This window comes from Panulirus ornatus, chromosome 27, assembly GCF_036320965.1.
Source record: "Panulirus ornatus isolate Po-2019 chromosome 27, ASM3632096v1, whole genome shotgun sequence".
Classification (NCBI taxonomy): domain Eukaryota; kingdom Metazoa; phylum Arthropoda; class Malacostraca; order Decapoda; family Palinuridae; genus Panulirus; species Panulirus ornatus.
This window is the reverse complement of record NC_092250.1, coordinates 8651737-8669023: the sequence shown is the minus strand read 5'-3', so window position 1 is coordinate 8669023 and position 17287 is coordinate 8651737. Positions and strand designations below refer to the sequence as shown.

General features: G+C 42.0%; 1 protein-coding gene across 1 annotated transcript in view; it reads right to left on the bottom strand.

Moving 5' to 3' along the window:
• Positions 1–17287, bottom strand: part of LOC139757506 (uncharacterized) — a 299349-nt gene that overhangs the window by 168559 nt on the left and 113503 nt on the right. The window contains exons 5-6 of the mRNA XM_071678019.1: positions 14150–14165; positions 11026–11227 (exon numbers count right to left, since the gene is read on the bottom strand). Of these exons, the coding sequence (XP_071534120.1) occupies positions 11026–11227; positions 14150–14165 (218 nt within the window). The remainder of the gene's footprint in view (positions 1–11025; positions 11228–14149; positions 14166–17287) is intronic.

The following is a 17287-nucleotide window of genomic DNA, read 5'->3' as shown; positions in this document are numbered from 1 at the left end:
CTTCTCCAGACCCATAAATGCTATATGCAAATCCATTTGCTTTTCTAAGTATTTCTCACATATATTCTTCAAAGCAAACACCTGATCCACACAACCTCTACCACTCCTGAAGCCATACTGCTCTTCCCCAATCTGATGCTCTGTACATGCCTTCACCCTCTCAATCAATACTCTCCCATGAAATTTCCCAGGAATACTCAACGACGTATACCTCTGTAGTCTGAGCACTCACTTTTATCCCCTTTGCTTTTGTACAATGGCACTATGCAAGCTTTTCGCCAATCCTCGGGCACGTCACCATGAGTCATATATATATTAAATAACCTTACCAACCAGTCAACAAGAGTCACCTCCTTTTTAATAGATTCCTCTGCAATACCATCCAAACCCGCTGCCTGGCCGGCTTTCATCCGCTGCAAAGATTTTACTATGACTTCTCTGTTTACCAAATCATTTTCCCTAACCCTCTCACTTTGCACACCATCTCGACCAAAACACCCTATATCTGCCACTCTATCATCAAACTCATTCAACAAACCTTCAAAATACTCACTTCATCTCCCTCTGACATCACCACTACTTGTTATCACCTCCCCATTAGCCCCCTTCACTGAAGTTCCTATTTGTTCCCTTGTCTTACGCACTTTATTTACTTCCTTCCAAAACATCTTTTTATTCTCCCTAAAATTTAATGACTCTCTCACCCTAACTCTCATTCGCCCTCTTTTTCACCGCTTGCACCTTTCTCTTGACCTTCTGCCTCTTTCTTTTGTACATCTCCCAGTCATTTGCATTATTTCCCTGTAATAATCGTCCAAATGCCTCTCTCTTCTCTTTCACTAATAATCTTACTTCTTCAGCCCACCACTCACTACCCTTTCTAATCTGCCCACCTCCCACGCTTCTCATGCCACACGCATCTTTTGCGCAAGCCATCACTGCTTCCCTAAATACATCCCATTCCTCCCCCACTACCCTTCCGTCCTTTGTTCTCATCTTTTTCCATTTTGTACTCATTCTCTCCTGGTACTTCCTCACACAAGTCTCCTTCCCAAGCTCACTTACTCTCACCACTCCCTTCACCCCAACATTCTCTCTTCTTTTCTGAAAACCTTTACAAATATTCCCTTTCGCCTCCACAAGATAATGATCAGACATCCCTCCAGTTGCACCTCTCAGCACATTAACATCCAAAAGTCTCTCTTTCGCGCACCTATCAATTAACACGTTATCCAATAACGCTCTCTGGCCATCTCTCGTAGTAACATACGTATACTTATGTATATCTCTCTTTTTAAACCAGGTATTCCTAATAACCAGTCCTTTTTCGGTACATAAATCTACAGTACTTCTCACCATTTCCATTTACAACATTGAACACCCCATGTACTCCAGATTGATATGGGTAAAACTGAAAGTGGATGGAGAGAGATGGTTGATTATTGGTGCATATGCACCTGGGCATGAGAAGAAAGATGGTGAGAGGCAAGTGTTTTGGAGCAGCTGAGTGAGTGTGTTAGTAGCTTTGATGCACGAGACCGGGTTATAGTGATGGGTGATTTGAGTGCAAAGGTCAGTAATGTGGCAGTTGAGGGAATGATTTGTGTACATGGAGTGTTCAGTGTTATAAAAGGAAATGATGAAGAGCTTGTAGATTTGTGTTCAGAAAAAGGACTGGTGATTGGGAATTCCTGGCTTAAAAAGAGATATATACATAAGTATACGTATGGAAGTGGGAGAGATGGCCAGACAGCGTTGCCGGATTACGTGTTAATTGATAGGCGCGCGAAAAAGAGACTTTTAGATGTTAATGTGCTGAGAGGTGCAACTGGAGGGATGTCTGATCATTATCTTGTGGAGGCGAAGATGAAGATTTGTAGAGATTTTCAGAAAAGAAGAGAGAATGTTGGGGTGATGAGAGTGGTGAGAGTAAGTGAGCTTGAGATGGAGACTTGTGTGTGGAAGTACCGGGAGCGACTGAGTGCAGAATGGAAAAAGGTGAGTGCAATGGATATAAGGGGAGTGGGGGAGGAATGGGATATATTTAGGGAAGCAGTGATGGCTTGCGCAAGAGATGCTTGTCGCATGAGAAGCGTGGAAGATGGGCAGATTAGAAAGGGTAATGAGTGGTGGGATGAAGAAGTAAGATTATCAGTGAAAGAGAAGAGGCATTTGTACCAGTTTTGCAGAGAAACAGTGCAAATGACTTGGAGATGTATAAAAGAAAGAGGCAGGAAGTCAAGAGAAAGGTGCAATAGGTGAAAAAGAGGACAGAAAACAGTTGGGGTGAGAGAGTATCATTAAATTTTAGGGAGAATAAAAAGATGTTTTGGAAGGAGGTAAATAATGTGCGTAAGACAGGAGAACAAATGGGATCATCGGTGAAGGGGTCTAACGGGGAGGTGATAACAAGTAGTGGTGATGATAGGAAATGGAGTGAGTATTTTGAAGGCTTGTTGAATGTGTTAGATGATAGAGTGGCAGATATAAGGTGTTTCGGTCGAAGTAGTGTGCTAAGTTAGAGGGTTGGGGAGAATGATTTGGTAAACAAAGAAGAGGTAGTAAAAGCTTTGCAGAAGATGAAAGCTGGCAAGGCAGCGGGTTTGGATGGTATTGCAGTGGAATTTATTTAAAAAGGGGGTGACTGTGTTATTGACTGGATGGTAAGGATATCTAATGTATGTATGACTCATGGTAAGGTGCCTGAGGATTGGCGGATTGCATGCATAGTGCCAATGTATAAAGGCAGAAGGAATAAAGGTGATTGCTCAAATTACAGAGGTATAAGTTTGTTGAGTATTCCTGGGAAATTATGTGGTAGGGTATTGATAGAGAGGGTGAAGGCATGTACGGAGCATCAGATTGAGGAAGAGCAGTGTGGTTTCAAAAGTGGTAAAGAATGTGTGGATCAGGTGCTTGCTTTGAAGGATGTATGTGAGAAATACTTAGAAAAGCAAATGGATTTGTATATAGCATTTGTGGATCTGGAGAAGACATATGACAGATTTGATAGAGATGCTCTGTGGAATGTGTTAAGAATATATGGTGTGGGAGGCAAGTTGTTAGAAGTAGTGAAAAGTTTTTATCGAGGATGTAAGGCATGTGTACGAGTAGGAAGAGAGGAAAATGATTTGTTCTCAGTGAATGTAGGTTTGCGGCAGAGGTGCGTGATGTCTCCATGGTTGTTTAATTTGTTTATGGATGGGGTTGTTAGTGAGGTAAATGCAAGAGTTTTGGAGAAGGGCAAGTATGCAGTCTGTTGTATATGGCAGGGCTTGGAAGCGAGTCAGTTTTGATTCGCTGATGATACAGTGCTCTTGGCTGATTCATGTGAGAAACTGCAGAAGCTGGTGACTGAGCTTAGTAAAGTGTGTGAAAGAAGAAACCTGAGAGTAAACGTGAATAAGAGCAAGGTTATTAGGTACAGTAGGGCTTAGGGACAAGTCAATTGGGAGGTAAGTTTGAATGGAGAAACACTGGAGTAAGTGAAGTGTTTTAGATATCTGGGAGTGGATTTGGCAGCGGATGTAACCATGGAAGGGGAAGTTAGTCACAGGGTGGGGGAGGGGTCAAAAGTTCCAGGAGCGTTGAAGAATGTGTGGAAGTCGAGAACATTATCTCGGAAAGCAGTATTGGGTATGATTGAAGGAATAGTGGATCCAACAATGTCATATGGTTGCAAGGCGTTGGCTATATATAGAGTAGTGCGGAGGAGGGTGGATGTGCTGGCAATGAGATGTTTGAGGACAATATGTGGTGTGAGGTGGTTTGATCGAGTAAGTAATGTAAGGGTAAGAGAGATGTGTGGAAATAAGAAGAGCGTGGTTGAGAGAGCAGAAGAGGGTGTTTTGAAATGGTTTGTTCGCATGGAGAGAGTGAGCGAGGAAAGATTAGCTTTCCGAGATAATGTTCTCGCCTTCCACACATGTTCAACGCTCCCTGAACTTTCGCCCCCTCCCCCACCATGTGACTCACTTCCGCTCCCATGATTCCATCCGCTGCCAAATCCACTCCCAGATATCTAAAACACTTCACTTCCTCCAATTTTTCTCTATTCAAACTTACCTCTCAGTTGACTTGTCCCTCAATCCTAGTGTACCTAATAACCTTGCTCTTATTCACATTTACTCTCAGCTTTCTTCTTTCACACACTTTACTAAACTCAGTCACCAGCTTCTGCAGTTTCTTACCTGAATCAGCAACCTGCGCTGTATCATCAGCGAACAACTGACTCACTTCCCAAGTTTTCTCATCCACAACAGACTGCATACTTCCCCCTCTCTCCAAAACTCGTGCATTCTCCTCCCTACCCATCCCAACCATAAATGAAATAAACAACCATGGAAACATCACAAATCCCTGCCGTGAAACGACATTCACTGAGAACCAATCACTTTCCCCTCTTACTACTCGTGCACATGCCTTACATCCTCGATAAAAACATTTCACTGCTTCTAACAACTTGCCTCCCACACCATATATTCTTAATACCTTCCACAGAACATCTCTATTAACTCTATCATATGCCTTCTCCAGATCCATAAATGTTATATATAAATCCATTTGTTTTTCTAAGTATTTCTTAGATACATTCTTCAAAGATAACGCCTGATCCACACATCCTCTATCACTTCTGAAACCACACTGCTCTTCATCAATCTAATGCTCTGTACCTGCCTTCACCCTCTCAATCAATACCCTCCCATATAATCTACCAGGAATACTCAACAAACTTATACCTCTGTAATTTGAGCAGTCACCTTTATCCTCTTTGCCTTTGCACAATGGCATTATGCATGCATTCCGCCAATCCTCAGGCACCTCACCATGATTCATACACATATTGAACATCCTTACTAAGCAGTCAACAACACAGTCACGCACATTTCTAATAAATTCCACTGCAATACCATCCAAAACCGCTGCCTTGCTGCCTTTCATCTTCCGGAAATCTTTTATTACCTCTTCTCTGTTTACCAAATCATTCTCCCTAATCCTCTCACTTCTCTCACCATCTCGACCAAAATACCCTATATATCCCACTCTATCATCAAACACATTCAACAAACCTTCAAAATATTCACTCCATCTCCTCACATTGCCATTGCTTGTTATCACCTCCCCATTAGCCCTCTTCACCGATGTTCCCATTTGTTCCCTTGTCTTACGCACTTTATTTACCTCCGTCCAAAACATCTTTTTATCCTCCCCAAAATTTAATGATACTCTGTCACCCCAACTTTCATTTGGCCTCTTTTTCACCTCTTGCACCTTTCTCTTGACCTGCTTCTTTCTTTTATACATCTCCCAGTCATTTGCACTATTTCCCTACTAAAATCGTCCAAATGCCTCTCTCTTCTCTGTCACTAATGATATTTCTTCTTCATCCCACCACTCACTACCCTTTCTAATCGGCCCACCTCCCACGCTTCTCATGCCACAAGCATCTTTTGTGCAAGCCACCACTGCTTCTCTAAATACATCCCAGTACTCCTCCACTCCCCTTACGTCCTTAGCACTCACCTTTTTCCATTCTGCACTCAGTCTCTCCTGGTACTCCCTCACACAAGTCTCCTTCCCAAGCTCACTTACTCTCACCACTCTCCTCACGCCAAGATTCTCTCTTCTTTTCTGAAACCATTACAAATCTTCACCTTCGCCTCCACAAGATAATGATCAGACATGCCTCCAGTTGCACCTCTCAGCACATTAACATCCAAAAGTCTCTCTTTCTCGCGCCTGTCAATTAACACGTAATCCAATAACGCTCTCTGGCCATCTCTCCTATTTACTTACGTATACTTATGTATATCTCTCTTTTTAAACCAGGTATCCCCAATCACCAGTCCTTTTTCAGCACATAAATTTACAAGATCTTCACCATTTCCATTTACAACACTGAACACCCTATGTACACCAATTATTCCCTCAACTGCCACATTACTCATCTTTGCATTCAAATCACCCATCACTATAACATCAAAATTACTATCACACTCACTCAGCTGCTCCCAAAACACTTGCCTCTCATGATCTTTCTTCCCATTCCCAGGTGCATATGCACCAATAATCACCCATATCTCTCCATCCACTTTCAGTTTTACCCTTATCAATATAGAGAAAAGTTTCCCACACTTTATCACATACGCCGACCACTTCTCTTTCAGAAGTAGTGTTACTCCTTCCCTTGCTCTTGTCCTCTCACCAACCCCTGACTTTACTCCCAAAACATTCCCACACCTCTCTTCCCCTTTACCATTGCGCTTCGTTTCACTCAGAGCCAAAATATCCAGGTTCCTTTCCTCAAACATACTACCTATCTCTCCTTTTTTCTTATCTTAGTTACATCCACACACATTTAGATACCCTAATCTGAGCACTCCCCGCGTGATTCCTAGCACTACCTCACTTACGCAGGAAACGGCGATCAAGTATACTAGATACAAATAAATATCGCGAGAAAGAATACTTCCCACGTATTCCCCACGTGTCGTGTAAGGCGACTAAAGGGGGCAAGAGCGGGGGCCTGGAATCTCTTCCACCCTCACTCACCATGTATCTAAATTTCTAAAAAGGGAAACAAAAGGAGTCAAGCGGGGAGCGCTCATCCCCCCTCGAAGGCTCATATTGGGATGTCTGAATGTGTGTCGATGTAACCAAAATGAGAAGAAAAGAGAGATAGGTAGTATGTTTGAGGAAAGAAACCAGAATGTTCTGGCTGAGTGAAACGAAGCTCTTGGGTAAAGGAGAAGAGTGGTTTGGGAAAGTGTTGGAAGTAAAGTCAGGAGCTGGTGAGAGGACAAGAGCTAAGGAAGGAGTAGCACATGTCCAAACACAAACTTGCCACCTTCATCCATTCTCGTCACCACCCCGCCAAACATGACAGCATTCACCCCCCCCCCCTCCCCCTTCCAGCCAGGTAGCGGCAGGAACAGACGAAAAAGGCAACTTTCGTTCACACTCAGTCTCTAGCTCACATGTGCAATAAACCAAAACCACAGCTCCCTTTCCATGCCCCAGACACCTTTCCATGGTTTACCCCAAACGCTTCACATGCATTGGTTCAATCCACTGACAGTATATCGACTCCAGCATACCACATCGTTCCAATTCAATCTATTTCTTGCACGCCTCGAACCCTCATCTACGTTCAGGCCCTGATCACTCAAAATCTTTTTCACTCCATCCGTCCACCTCCAATTTGGTCTTCAGCTGCACCTTCTTCCCTCCACCTCTGACACATATATCCTCTTTGTCAATCTTTCCTCACTCATTCCTCCAAGTGTCCAAACAATTTCAACACACCCCTTTCTGCTCTCTCCACTACAATCTTTCTATCAACACACATCCCTCTTACCCTTTCATTATTTACTCGATCAGACCACCTCACATCACGTATTGTCCTTGAACATTTCATTTCATACACATCAACCCTCCTCCGCACAACCCTATCTATAGCCCATGTCTTGCAACCATATAACATTGTTGGAACCACTATTCCTTCAAAAATACCCATTTTTGCTCTGCGAGATAACGTTGTCGCGTTCCACACATTCTTCAACGTTCCCAGATAATTCGCCCCCTCACCCACCTTGTGACTCACTTCCACTCCCAAATATCTAAAACGTTTCACTTCCACCAGGTTTTTCTCTATTCAAACTTACCTCCCAAGTAACTTGTCCCTCAACCCTAATGACCCCAATAAACTTGCTCTTATTCACATTTACTCTCAACTTTCTTTTTTCACACACTTTACCAAATCAGTCACCAACTTCTGCAGTTTCACACCTGAGTCAGCCATCAACTCTGTATCAACAGCGAACAACAACTGACACTTCCTAAGCCATCTCATCCACAACAGACTGCATACTTGACCTTCCCTCCAAAACTCTTGCATTCACAAATGACATAACCACCCCATCCATAAACAAAATAAACAACCATGGAGACATTACGCACCCCTGCCGCAAACTAACATTCACTGGGAACTATTTTCCTCTCTTCCTACTCCTACATATGCCTTTCATATACTCTTAAAACCTTCCACAAAGCATCTCTATCAACCCTATCATACGCATTCTCCAGATCAATAAATATAACATACAAATCCATCTGTCTTTCTATTTCTCATATATATTCTTCGAGGGAAACACCTACTCCACACATCCTCCACCACTTCTGAAACCACACTGCTCTTTCCCCATGTGATGCACTATACATGCATTTACCCTCTCAATCAATACCCTCCTATATAATTTCCCAGAACCCTCAACAAACTTATGCCTCTGTAATTTGAACACTCACGTTTATCCCCTTTGCCTTTGTACAATGGAACTACTATGCATGCATTCCGCCAATCCTCAGGCACTTCACCATGATCCATACATACACTGAATACCCTTACCAACCAACCAACAACACAGTCACCGCCTTTTTTAAATAAATTTCACTGCAATACCATCCAAACCCTTTGCCTGGCCGGCTTTCATCTTCTGCAATGCTTTCACTACCTCTTCTCTGGTTACCAAACCATTCCCCCAAACCCTCACACTTCGCACACCATCCCGACCAAAACACCCTATCATCTATCATCTATCATTTATCATCTATCATCTATCATCAAACACATTCAACAAACCTTCAAAATACTCACATCATCTCTTTCTCACTTCATCACTACTTGTTATTACCTCCCCATTTGGCCCCTTCACAGATGTTCCCTTTTCTTCTCTAGTCTTACGCGCTTATTTACCTCCTTCCAGAAAATCATTTTATTCTCTCTAAAATTTAATGGTACTCTTCCACTCCAACTCTCATTTGACCTCTTTTTCACCTCTTGCACCTTTCTCTTACCCCCTGCCGCTTTCTTTTATACATCTAGTTATTTGCACTACTTTCCTGCAAAAATCTTCCAAACGCCTCTCTCTTTCCTTTCACTAACAATCTTACTTCTTCATACCACCACTCACTACCCTTTCTATCCTGCCCACCTCCCACCTTTCTCATGCCCCATGCTTCTTTTGCGCAAAACATCACTGCTTCCCTAAATATATTCCATTTCTCCTCCACTCTCCTTACGTCATTTGTCATCATTCGCCATTCTGCACTCAATCTCTCCTGGTACTTCCTCACACAAATCTCCTTTCCTAGCTCACTTACTCTCACCGCTCTTTCCTCCCAAACATTCCGTCTTCTTTTCAGAAAATCTCTACAAACCTTCACCCTCGTCTCCACAAGACAGTGATCAGAAATCCCTCCAGCTACCCCCCTCAGCATGTTAACATCCAAAATTCTCTCTTTTACACGCCTATCAATTAACACGTAATGCGATAACGACCTCTAGCCATCTTTCCTACTCACAACGTATACTTATGTATATCTCTCTTTTTAAACCAAGTAGTCCCAATCATTAGTCCTTTTTCAGCACAGAAATCCACAAGCTCTTCAAGCTCTTCACCATTTCCATTTAAAACACTGAGCACCCCATGCACACCAATTATGCCCTCAACTACCACATTACTCACCTTTGCACCGAAATCACCCATCAGTACAACCCGATCCCGTGCATCAGAGCTACTAACACACTACTAACACACAGAGCTACTAACTCAGCTGCTCCCAAAACACTTGCCTCTCATGATCTTTCTTCCCATGACCAGGTGCATAGGCACCAATCATCAATCATCTCTCTCCATCCACTTTCAGTTTTAACCAAATCAATCTGGAATTTACTTTCTTATACTCTATCACATACTCCCACAACTTCTGCTTCAAGAGTAGTGCTACTCCTTCCTCTGTTCTTGTCCTCTGACCAACCCCTGACCTTACTCCCAAGACATTCCCACACCACTGTTTCCCTTCATCCTTGAGCTTCGTTTCACTCAGAGCCAAAACATGGCGTTCCTCTCCTCAAGCATACCACCTACCAGTCCTTTGTTCTCGTTTACATCCACACGCATTTAGACACCCCAATCTGAGCTTCCGATGAGGATGAGCACTCCACGCTTGACTCCTCCTGTTTCCGAGTGCAGAATGGCAAAAGGTGACAGCAAATGGGGAGTGCAGGTAGGAATGGGATGCATTTAGGGAAACAGTGATAGTTTGCACAAAAGATGCATGTGGCATGAGAAAGGTGAGAGGTGGACAGATTAGAAAGGGTAGTAAGTGGTGGGATGAAGAAGTAGGCTGTTAGTGAAAGAGAAGAGAGAGGCGTTTGAACGATTTTTGCAGGGAAGAAGTGCAAATGACTGGGAGATGTATAAAAGAAAGCGGCAGGAGGTCAAGAAAAAGGTGTAGTAGGTGAAATAGAGGGCAAATGAGAGTTGGCGCGAGAGTATCATTAAATTTTAGGGAAAATAGAAAGATGTTTTGGAAGGATGTAAATAACGTGCGTAAGACAAGAGAACAAATGGGAACATCGGTGAAGGGGGAAATGGGGAGGTAATAACAAGTAGTGAAGAAGAGAGGAGATGGAGTGAGTATTTCGAAGGTGGAAATTTACGATACTGTTATCTTTTACTTTAAGAAACAACTGTAGTTGTTGATAGATAATGATTTACTCATCAAAAGATTTCTTATTGTCCCATTCATTGCAATATACGTACAGACTTATCAAAACATAAGCCAAACTATCCAGCAAGACCAATAGTGAGTTCAGCGGGCTCAATCACGTGTGATCTACAAAGACCTTTGGTTGACAACATATCAAATTCGAAGGTCATACATAATCAAATGATAAATCTAATACATTTAAACATGCAGTTTACTTGGGTAGGGAAGCGCAAGTCTTGAAGTTCAAAGTAGCCAAAAATACTGGAATAAAGCGGCACAAATGAAAAATTCAGCCCCTCAAGACGGAAGTTTTTATATCTATTATATAAGAATGGACGGAACGAAGTTTACTACATACTCAGAAAATGCAACTCTTGTTGGCTGTTTGGGCGATTTTTGTTTCATTATTATACCAAACATCCACAACTTGTAATCACATTGATATAGTCTTTAGTAACGTAAATGCGGAGTAACCTGAGGACTGAAGACACCGTCGGCGTATCTCCTGTGCTGTGTCTTCGTGAGGCGCGTAGGCTTCGCGCTGGGGCCATTTTGACGGTAAATAGCTCCGTCGTCGCCATGGGAGAAGAAAAGAGTATTGTTGTAGACGGTGAAGGCGCCCCCACCATACTCGTGCACCCTGCTGCGAACGTCATACTCTTTGGGTGTCCAGCGACTATGTCTCTCGTCCCTGAAAACGGTTTGACTCAATGAGGAGAGAAAAGATTGAAAATGTTATGAATCAGTCGTTCAACAATGCGAATATGTTGTGATCTAATTGTAGTTCAGTCTAAAAGCCTTGTGGAAAAGACTATCCTCTTCAGAGGGATTAAGCTTGACTACATTGCGCCAACAGGCCTATATGGCACCTTGTTACGACAGAATGAATTTCAGGAAATGTCTTGAAGACAGCTCCTTCTCTCACTCGATCTACACCTCGTCTTGGTACAGCTTCCTCAATATACTTAGACTTGTACAGGATATCGTAGTGGGGTAGACGAAGTCTGGTTAAGTTTTATACCTCCACGACCTAGTTTCTACCTATCTCTCAAAACCTCACAACTCTCGTCTCTCCTTTCACGGTTCTGCAATTCCACCTTAGTAATACTGTAACATCAACACTTTCTTGGAAACTCCACATTACAGAAATAGCTAATTCTGCCTCAAAGAATCTGGGTGTCCTGTTTAGATGTTGAAACCTCTTTCCTTCTGAACAGTTACTCCGTTTATACAAAGGACTGATTGGTCTGTGTATGGAGTACTGCTGTCACATACTTGGTGGTTCTATCTCTGTATACTTACCTGATAAGTTCAGTCGAAATCAGTCCGACTTAAAAATTGTCCCAAGCTAACTTCCAAACTTGATCCTCCAGTCCTACGCAGCAATGTTGGTTCACTTTCCCTATTCTATAGGTACTACTTTGGTTTCTGCTCCCGAGAGTTGGCTGCTTGTGTGCTCCCACTACTAGCTAGACCACATAATACTCGGCAAGCTGCTGCGTCACCTGATTAAGTCGGTAACTTAAGGATGGGGATGTTCTGATAACTATTTCTTTCCCTACACTTTGAAGCTCTGAAACTCCCTATCTTCTCGTGTCTTTCCCAATAACTATGGCCTGACACATTTTAAGACATTTTTGACTATCTCCAAAAATACTCCCCTGCGTCTTTTCTTTTTTCTATTTCATAATTCTCTCTATATTTAAGGCCCATCCTTGATGTGGCCTTCTGTCCGTGAATGGAGCCTTCAACATAAAAAGGAAAAAACTGTGAGAACAGAACCATGTACATTATGAGAATGCTGCGTGTTGGAGCTTTGCCACAGTGACAACAAGACCATGTTATGTCCTTATGACACCTAAGGATATTCATTTTCTCAAGCAAGTGTAGTCGCTCATCCTCTGAAAATAAAGTAATTGGTAAGTGTCACTATCTTTACCTGATATTCAGAATCTTTCCTCCTAAAAGTGATTTGCAACCCTGAGATATGAATTTCATGATTAAGAATGGGCTGCAGCGCGAGTTATTTTATTGTTGCTTTATGGAGCTGATTTGTAAATCATATATAAAAGATGGATATGAACCGGTAGTCAAATGATGCTACACGTTTAAAACGGATTATCATACTTAAAAGACTTGTAAAGTTATGAAAGTGCAGAATGCTGAACGATAAATTGCATAACGGACAAATGTTTAGGTCTCAATCTTCACTCAGCACCTATGATATCTTTTCTAAGCTTAATACTCATTTACAATTAACCTGTTGAAGACCAAAGAATGATGAATGATTATATAATACAAAGAGAAAATAAGCAAGGAATCTTATATAAAGCTAGGGAGTATATTCACCGCCAAGATTTACTCATTTTCTTTGAAAAATATGTACAAGGTAAGCTTATGCATTACGACCAAGCAGTGTACTTCTCCCAAGAAAACACCCATTGACCAAGTAAAATTCATGATACTTTTAATGGTTTACCCAAATGATCACTAAATCAGTCATTTTAATATGTACAGATTTCTGTACTAAAAGTGTATTGAAGTAGGTGTTAACCAACAAATTTGGCCCCACAATGAATACTTTGCTCCCGTATACTTGCAATTGCTTTGATGCGAACATAATAATGACTTTAAATCAAGAAAGAATGCAACAACAACATATCAAAGCTTTTCATCTGTAACGCAGTACATCTGTTAATGATTCCTTGGTAAACAAATTTAGACAACAGAGAATTTTGATTAGTTTCCAAGAAAAATGTTATCGTGCATTTTAGATATATTTTTTCATTGTTTTGCCCCTGTTTGATGTGGATCTGAGTCTCATGATAACATTTTCATTTCTATGTTTGCTAAGACGGCATGGAAAATGAAGCCCTTATCAAAGCCATCTCATACACTATGTAACAATTTCTTTTTTTTTTTCCTGGGTAATGTGTTATTTTCTAAATTTGTATAAAAAGTATAAAAATGGTTATCATTCCCTTGAAACATTGTATTTGTGAGCAGGACAATGACATTTTGAAATTTACCTATTTCTCAGGACCTCCCAGATAGATTCAGTGCTGAGCAGCTGAAACAGAACTTTCTAGAAGTTTCCAGTAATGCAAATAGTAATCACAAGGGGAAAAAAAAACGTTGTAGATTCAGATTACAATTTCAGTTGCAGCTGAAGAGAGAAACCCATACTAACCCAATCAAAAAGACCTCAACGATTTGATCAGAGATCTTGGTCTCACAAAGTCCGATGCCGAGCTTTTGACATCTAGGGTCAAGCAGTGGAATTTGTTAGATGAAAGTGTGCAAATCGCAGATTAGAGGAAGCATCGCCTAGATTATTCTAGCTTCTTCACCCGTCAAGATGGGCTATGCTTCTGCCACAATGTAGCCAGTCTCTTCGAGGCAGTCGAAATTGCCTGTAACCCTAATGAGTGGCGCTTCTTTGTTAACAGCTCATCCAGGAGCCTCAGAGCCGTGCTGCTCCATATCAGGAACAAGCACTCGTCTCTCCCTGGCTCACTTGGTGTCAAGACCTTGCAAGACGCCTTGAAGTATAATAAGTACAGCTGGGAAGTCATCGAAGTCTCCAAGGCTGTTTTACCAAGTTTCCCTGCTATCTTTGGGTCAAAAGGGACATCGCGGCACACCACCACACGCGGGACTGGACACAGCGGACAAAAATTATCTGTGGGGATGAACAGAGTCAAGTGGGAGACATTGGAGGGACCTCCGGAAGGTGTTGATGCCACCACTGCACATGAAATTTGGCCACATGAAAACATTTGTCACAGCTCTAGAGTCTCCAGGCTTCAATTACGTTCAAGACTTCTTCCCCAAGCTCTCTGAGGTTAGGTTAGGCTACAAAGTCTAAGGGGAATAAGAGCCTTTTTCTTTACTTTCATGCATAAGCAATTAGGAAATAAAACTACCCAAGAAAAATTTTTCTTAAAACTGTTTTACATATATATATATATATATATATATATATATATATATATATATATATATATATATATATATATATATATATATATATATATATATATATATATATATATATTTTTTTTTTTTTTTTTTTTCTTTTGCTTTGTCGCTGTCTCCCGCGTTTGCGAGGTAGCGCAAGCAAACAGACGAAAGAAATGGCCCAACCTACCCCCATACACATGTATATACATACGTCCACACACGCAAATATACATACCTACACAGCTTTCCATGGTTTACCCCAGACGCTTCACATGCACTGATTCAATCCACTGACAGCACGTCAACCCCGGTATACCACATCGATCCAATTCACTCTATTCCTTGCCCTCCTTTCACCCTCCTGCATGTTCAGGCCCCGATCACAATAAATCTTTTTCACTCCATCTTTCCACCTCCAATTTGGTCTCCCACTTCTCCTCGTTCCCTCCAAATCCGACACATATATCCTCTTGGTCAATCTTTCCTCACTCATTCTCTCCATGTGCCCAAACCATTTCAAAACACACTCTTCTGCTCTCTCAACCACGCTCTTTTTATTTCCACACATCTCTCTTACCCTTACGTTACTTACTCGATCAAACCACCTCACACCACACATTGTCCTCAAACATCTCATTTCCAGCACATCCATCCTCCTGCGCACAACCCTATCCATAGCCCACGCCTCGCAACCATACAACATTGTTGGAACCACTATTCCTTCAAACATACCCATTTCTGCTTCCCGAGATAATGTTCTCGACTTCCACACATTCTTCAAGGCTCCCAGGATTTTCGCCCCCTCCCCTACCCTATGATCCACTTCCGCTTACATGGTTCCATCCGCTGCCAGATCCACTCCCAGATATCTAAAACACTTTACTTCCTCCAGTTTTTCTCCATTCAAACTTACCTCCCAATTGACTTGACCCTCAACACAACTGTACCTAATAACCTTGCTCTTATTCACATTTACTCTTAACTTTCTTCTTTCACACACTTTACCAAACTCAGTCACCAGCTTCTGCTGTTTCTCACATGAATCAGCCAGCAGCGCTGTATCATCAGCGAACAACAACTGACTCACTTCCCAAGCTCTATCATCCCCAACAGACTTCACACTTGCCCCTCTTTCCAAAACTCTTGCATTCACCTCCCTAACAACCCCATCCATAAACAAATTAAACAACCATGGAGACATCACACACCCCTGCCGCAAACCTACATTCACTGAGAACCAATCACTTTCCTCTCTTCCTACACGTACACATGCCTTACATCCTCGATAAAAAACTTTTCACTGCTTCTAACAAATTGCCTCCCACACCATATATTCTTAATACCTTCCACAGAGCATCTCTATCAACTCTATCATATGCCTTCTCCAGATCCATAAATGCTACATACAAATCCATTTGCTTTTCTAAGTATTTCTCACATACATTCTTCAAAGCAAACACCTGATCCACACATCCTCTACCACTTCTGAAACCACACTGCTCTTCCCCAATCTGATGCTCTGTACATGCCTTCACCCTCTCAATCAATACCCTCCCATATAATTTACCAGGAATACTCAACAAACTTATACCTCTGTAATTTGAGCACTCACTCTTATCCCCTTTGCCTTTCTACAATGGCACTATGCACGCATTTCGCCAATCCTCAGGCACCTCACCATGAGTCATACATACATTAAATAACCTTACCAACCAGTCAATAATACAGTCACCCCCTTTTTTAATAAATTCCACTGCAATACCATCCAAACCTGCTGCCTTGCCGGCTTTCATCTTCCGCGCAGCTTTTACTACCTCTTCTCTGTTTACCAAATCATTTTCCCTAAACCTCTCACTTTGCACACCACCTCGACCAAAACACCCTATATCTGCCACTCTATCATCAAACACATTCAACAAACCTTCAAAATACTCACTCCATCTCCTTCTCACATCACCACTACTTGTTATCACCTCCCCATTTGCGCCCTTCACTGAAGTTCCCGTTTGCTCCCTTGTCTTACGCACTTTATTTACCTCCTTCCAGAACATCTTTTTATTCTCCCTAAAATTTAATGATACTCTCTCACCCCAACTCTCATTTGCCCTCTTTTTCACCTCTTGCACCTTTCTCTTGACCTCCTGTCTCTTTCTTTTTTACATCTCCCACTCAATTGCATTTTTTCCCTGCAAAAATCGTCCAAATGCCTCTCTCTTCTCTTTCACTAATAATCTTACTTCTTCATCCCACCACTCACTACCCTTTCTAATCAACCCACCTCCCACTCTTCTCATGCCACAAGCATCTTTTGCGCAATCCATCACTAATTCCCTAAATACATCCCATTCCTCCCCCACTCCCCTTACTTCCATTGCTCTCACCTTTTTCCATTCTGTACTCAGTCTCTCCTGGTACTTCCTCACACAAGTCTCCTTCCCAAGCTCACTTACTCTCACCACCCTCTTCACCCCAACATTCACTCTTCTTTTCTGAAAACCCATACAAATCTTCACCTTAGCCTTCACAAGATAATGATCAGACATCCCTCTAATTGCACCTCTCAGCACATTAACATCCAAAAGTCCCTCTTTCGCGCGCCTGTCAATTAACACGTAATCCAATAACACTCTCTGGCCATCTGTCCTACTTACATACGTATACTTATGTATATCTCGCTTTTTAAACCAGGTATTCCCAATCACCAGTCCTTTTTCAGCACATAAATCTACAAGCTCTTCACCATTTCCATTTACAACACTGAACACCCCATGTA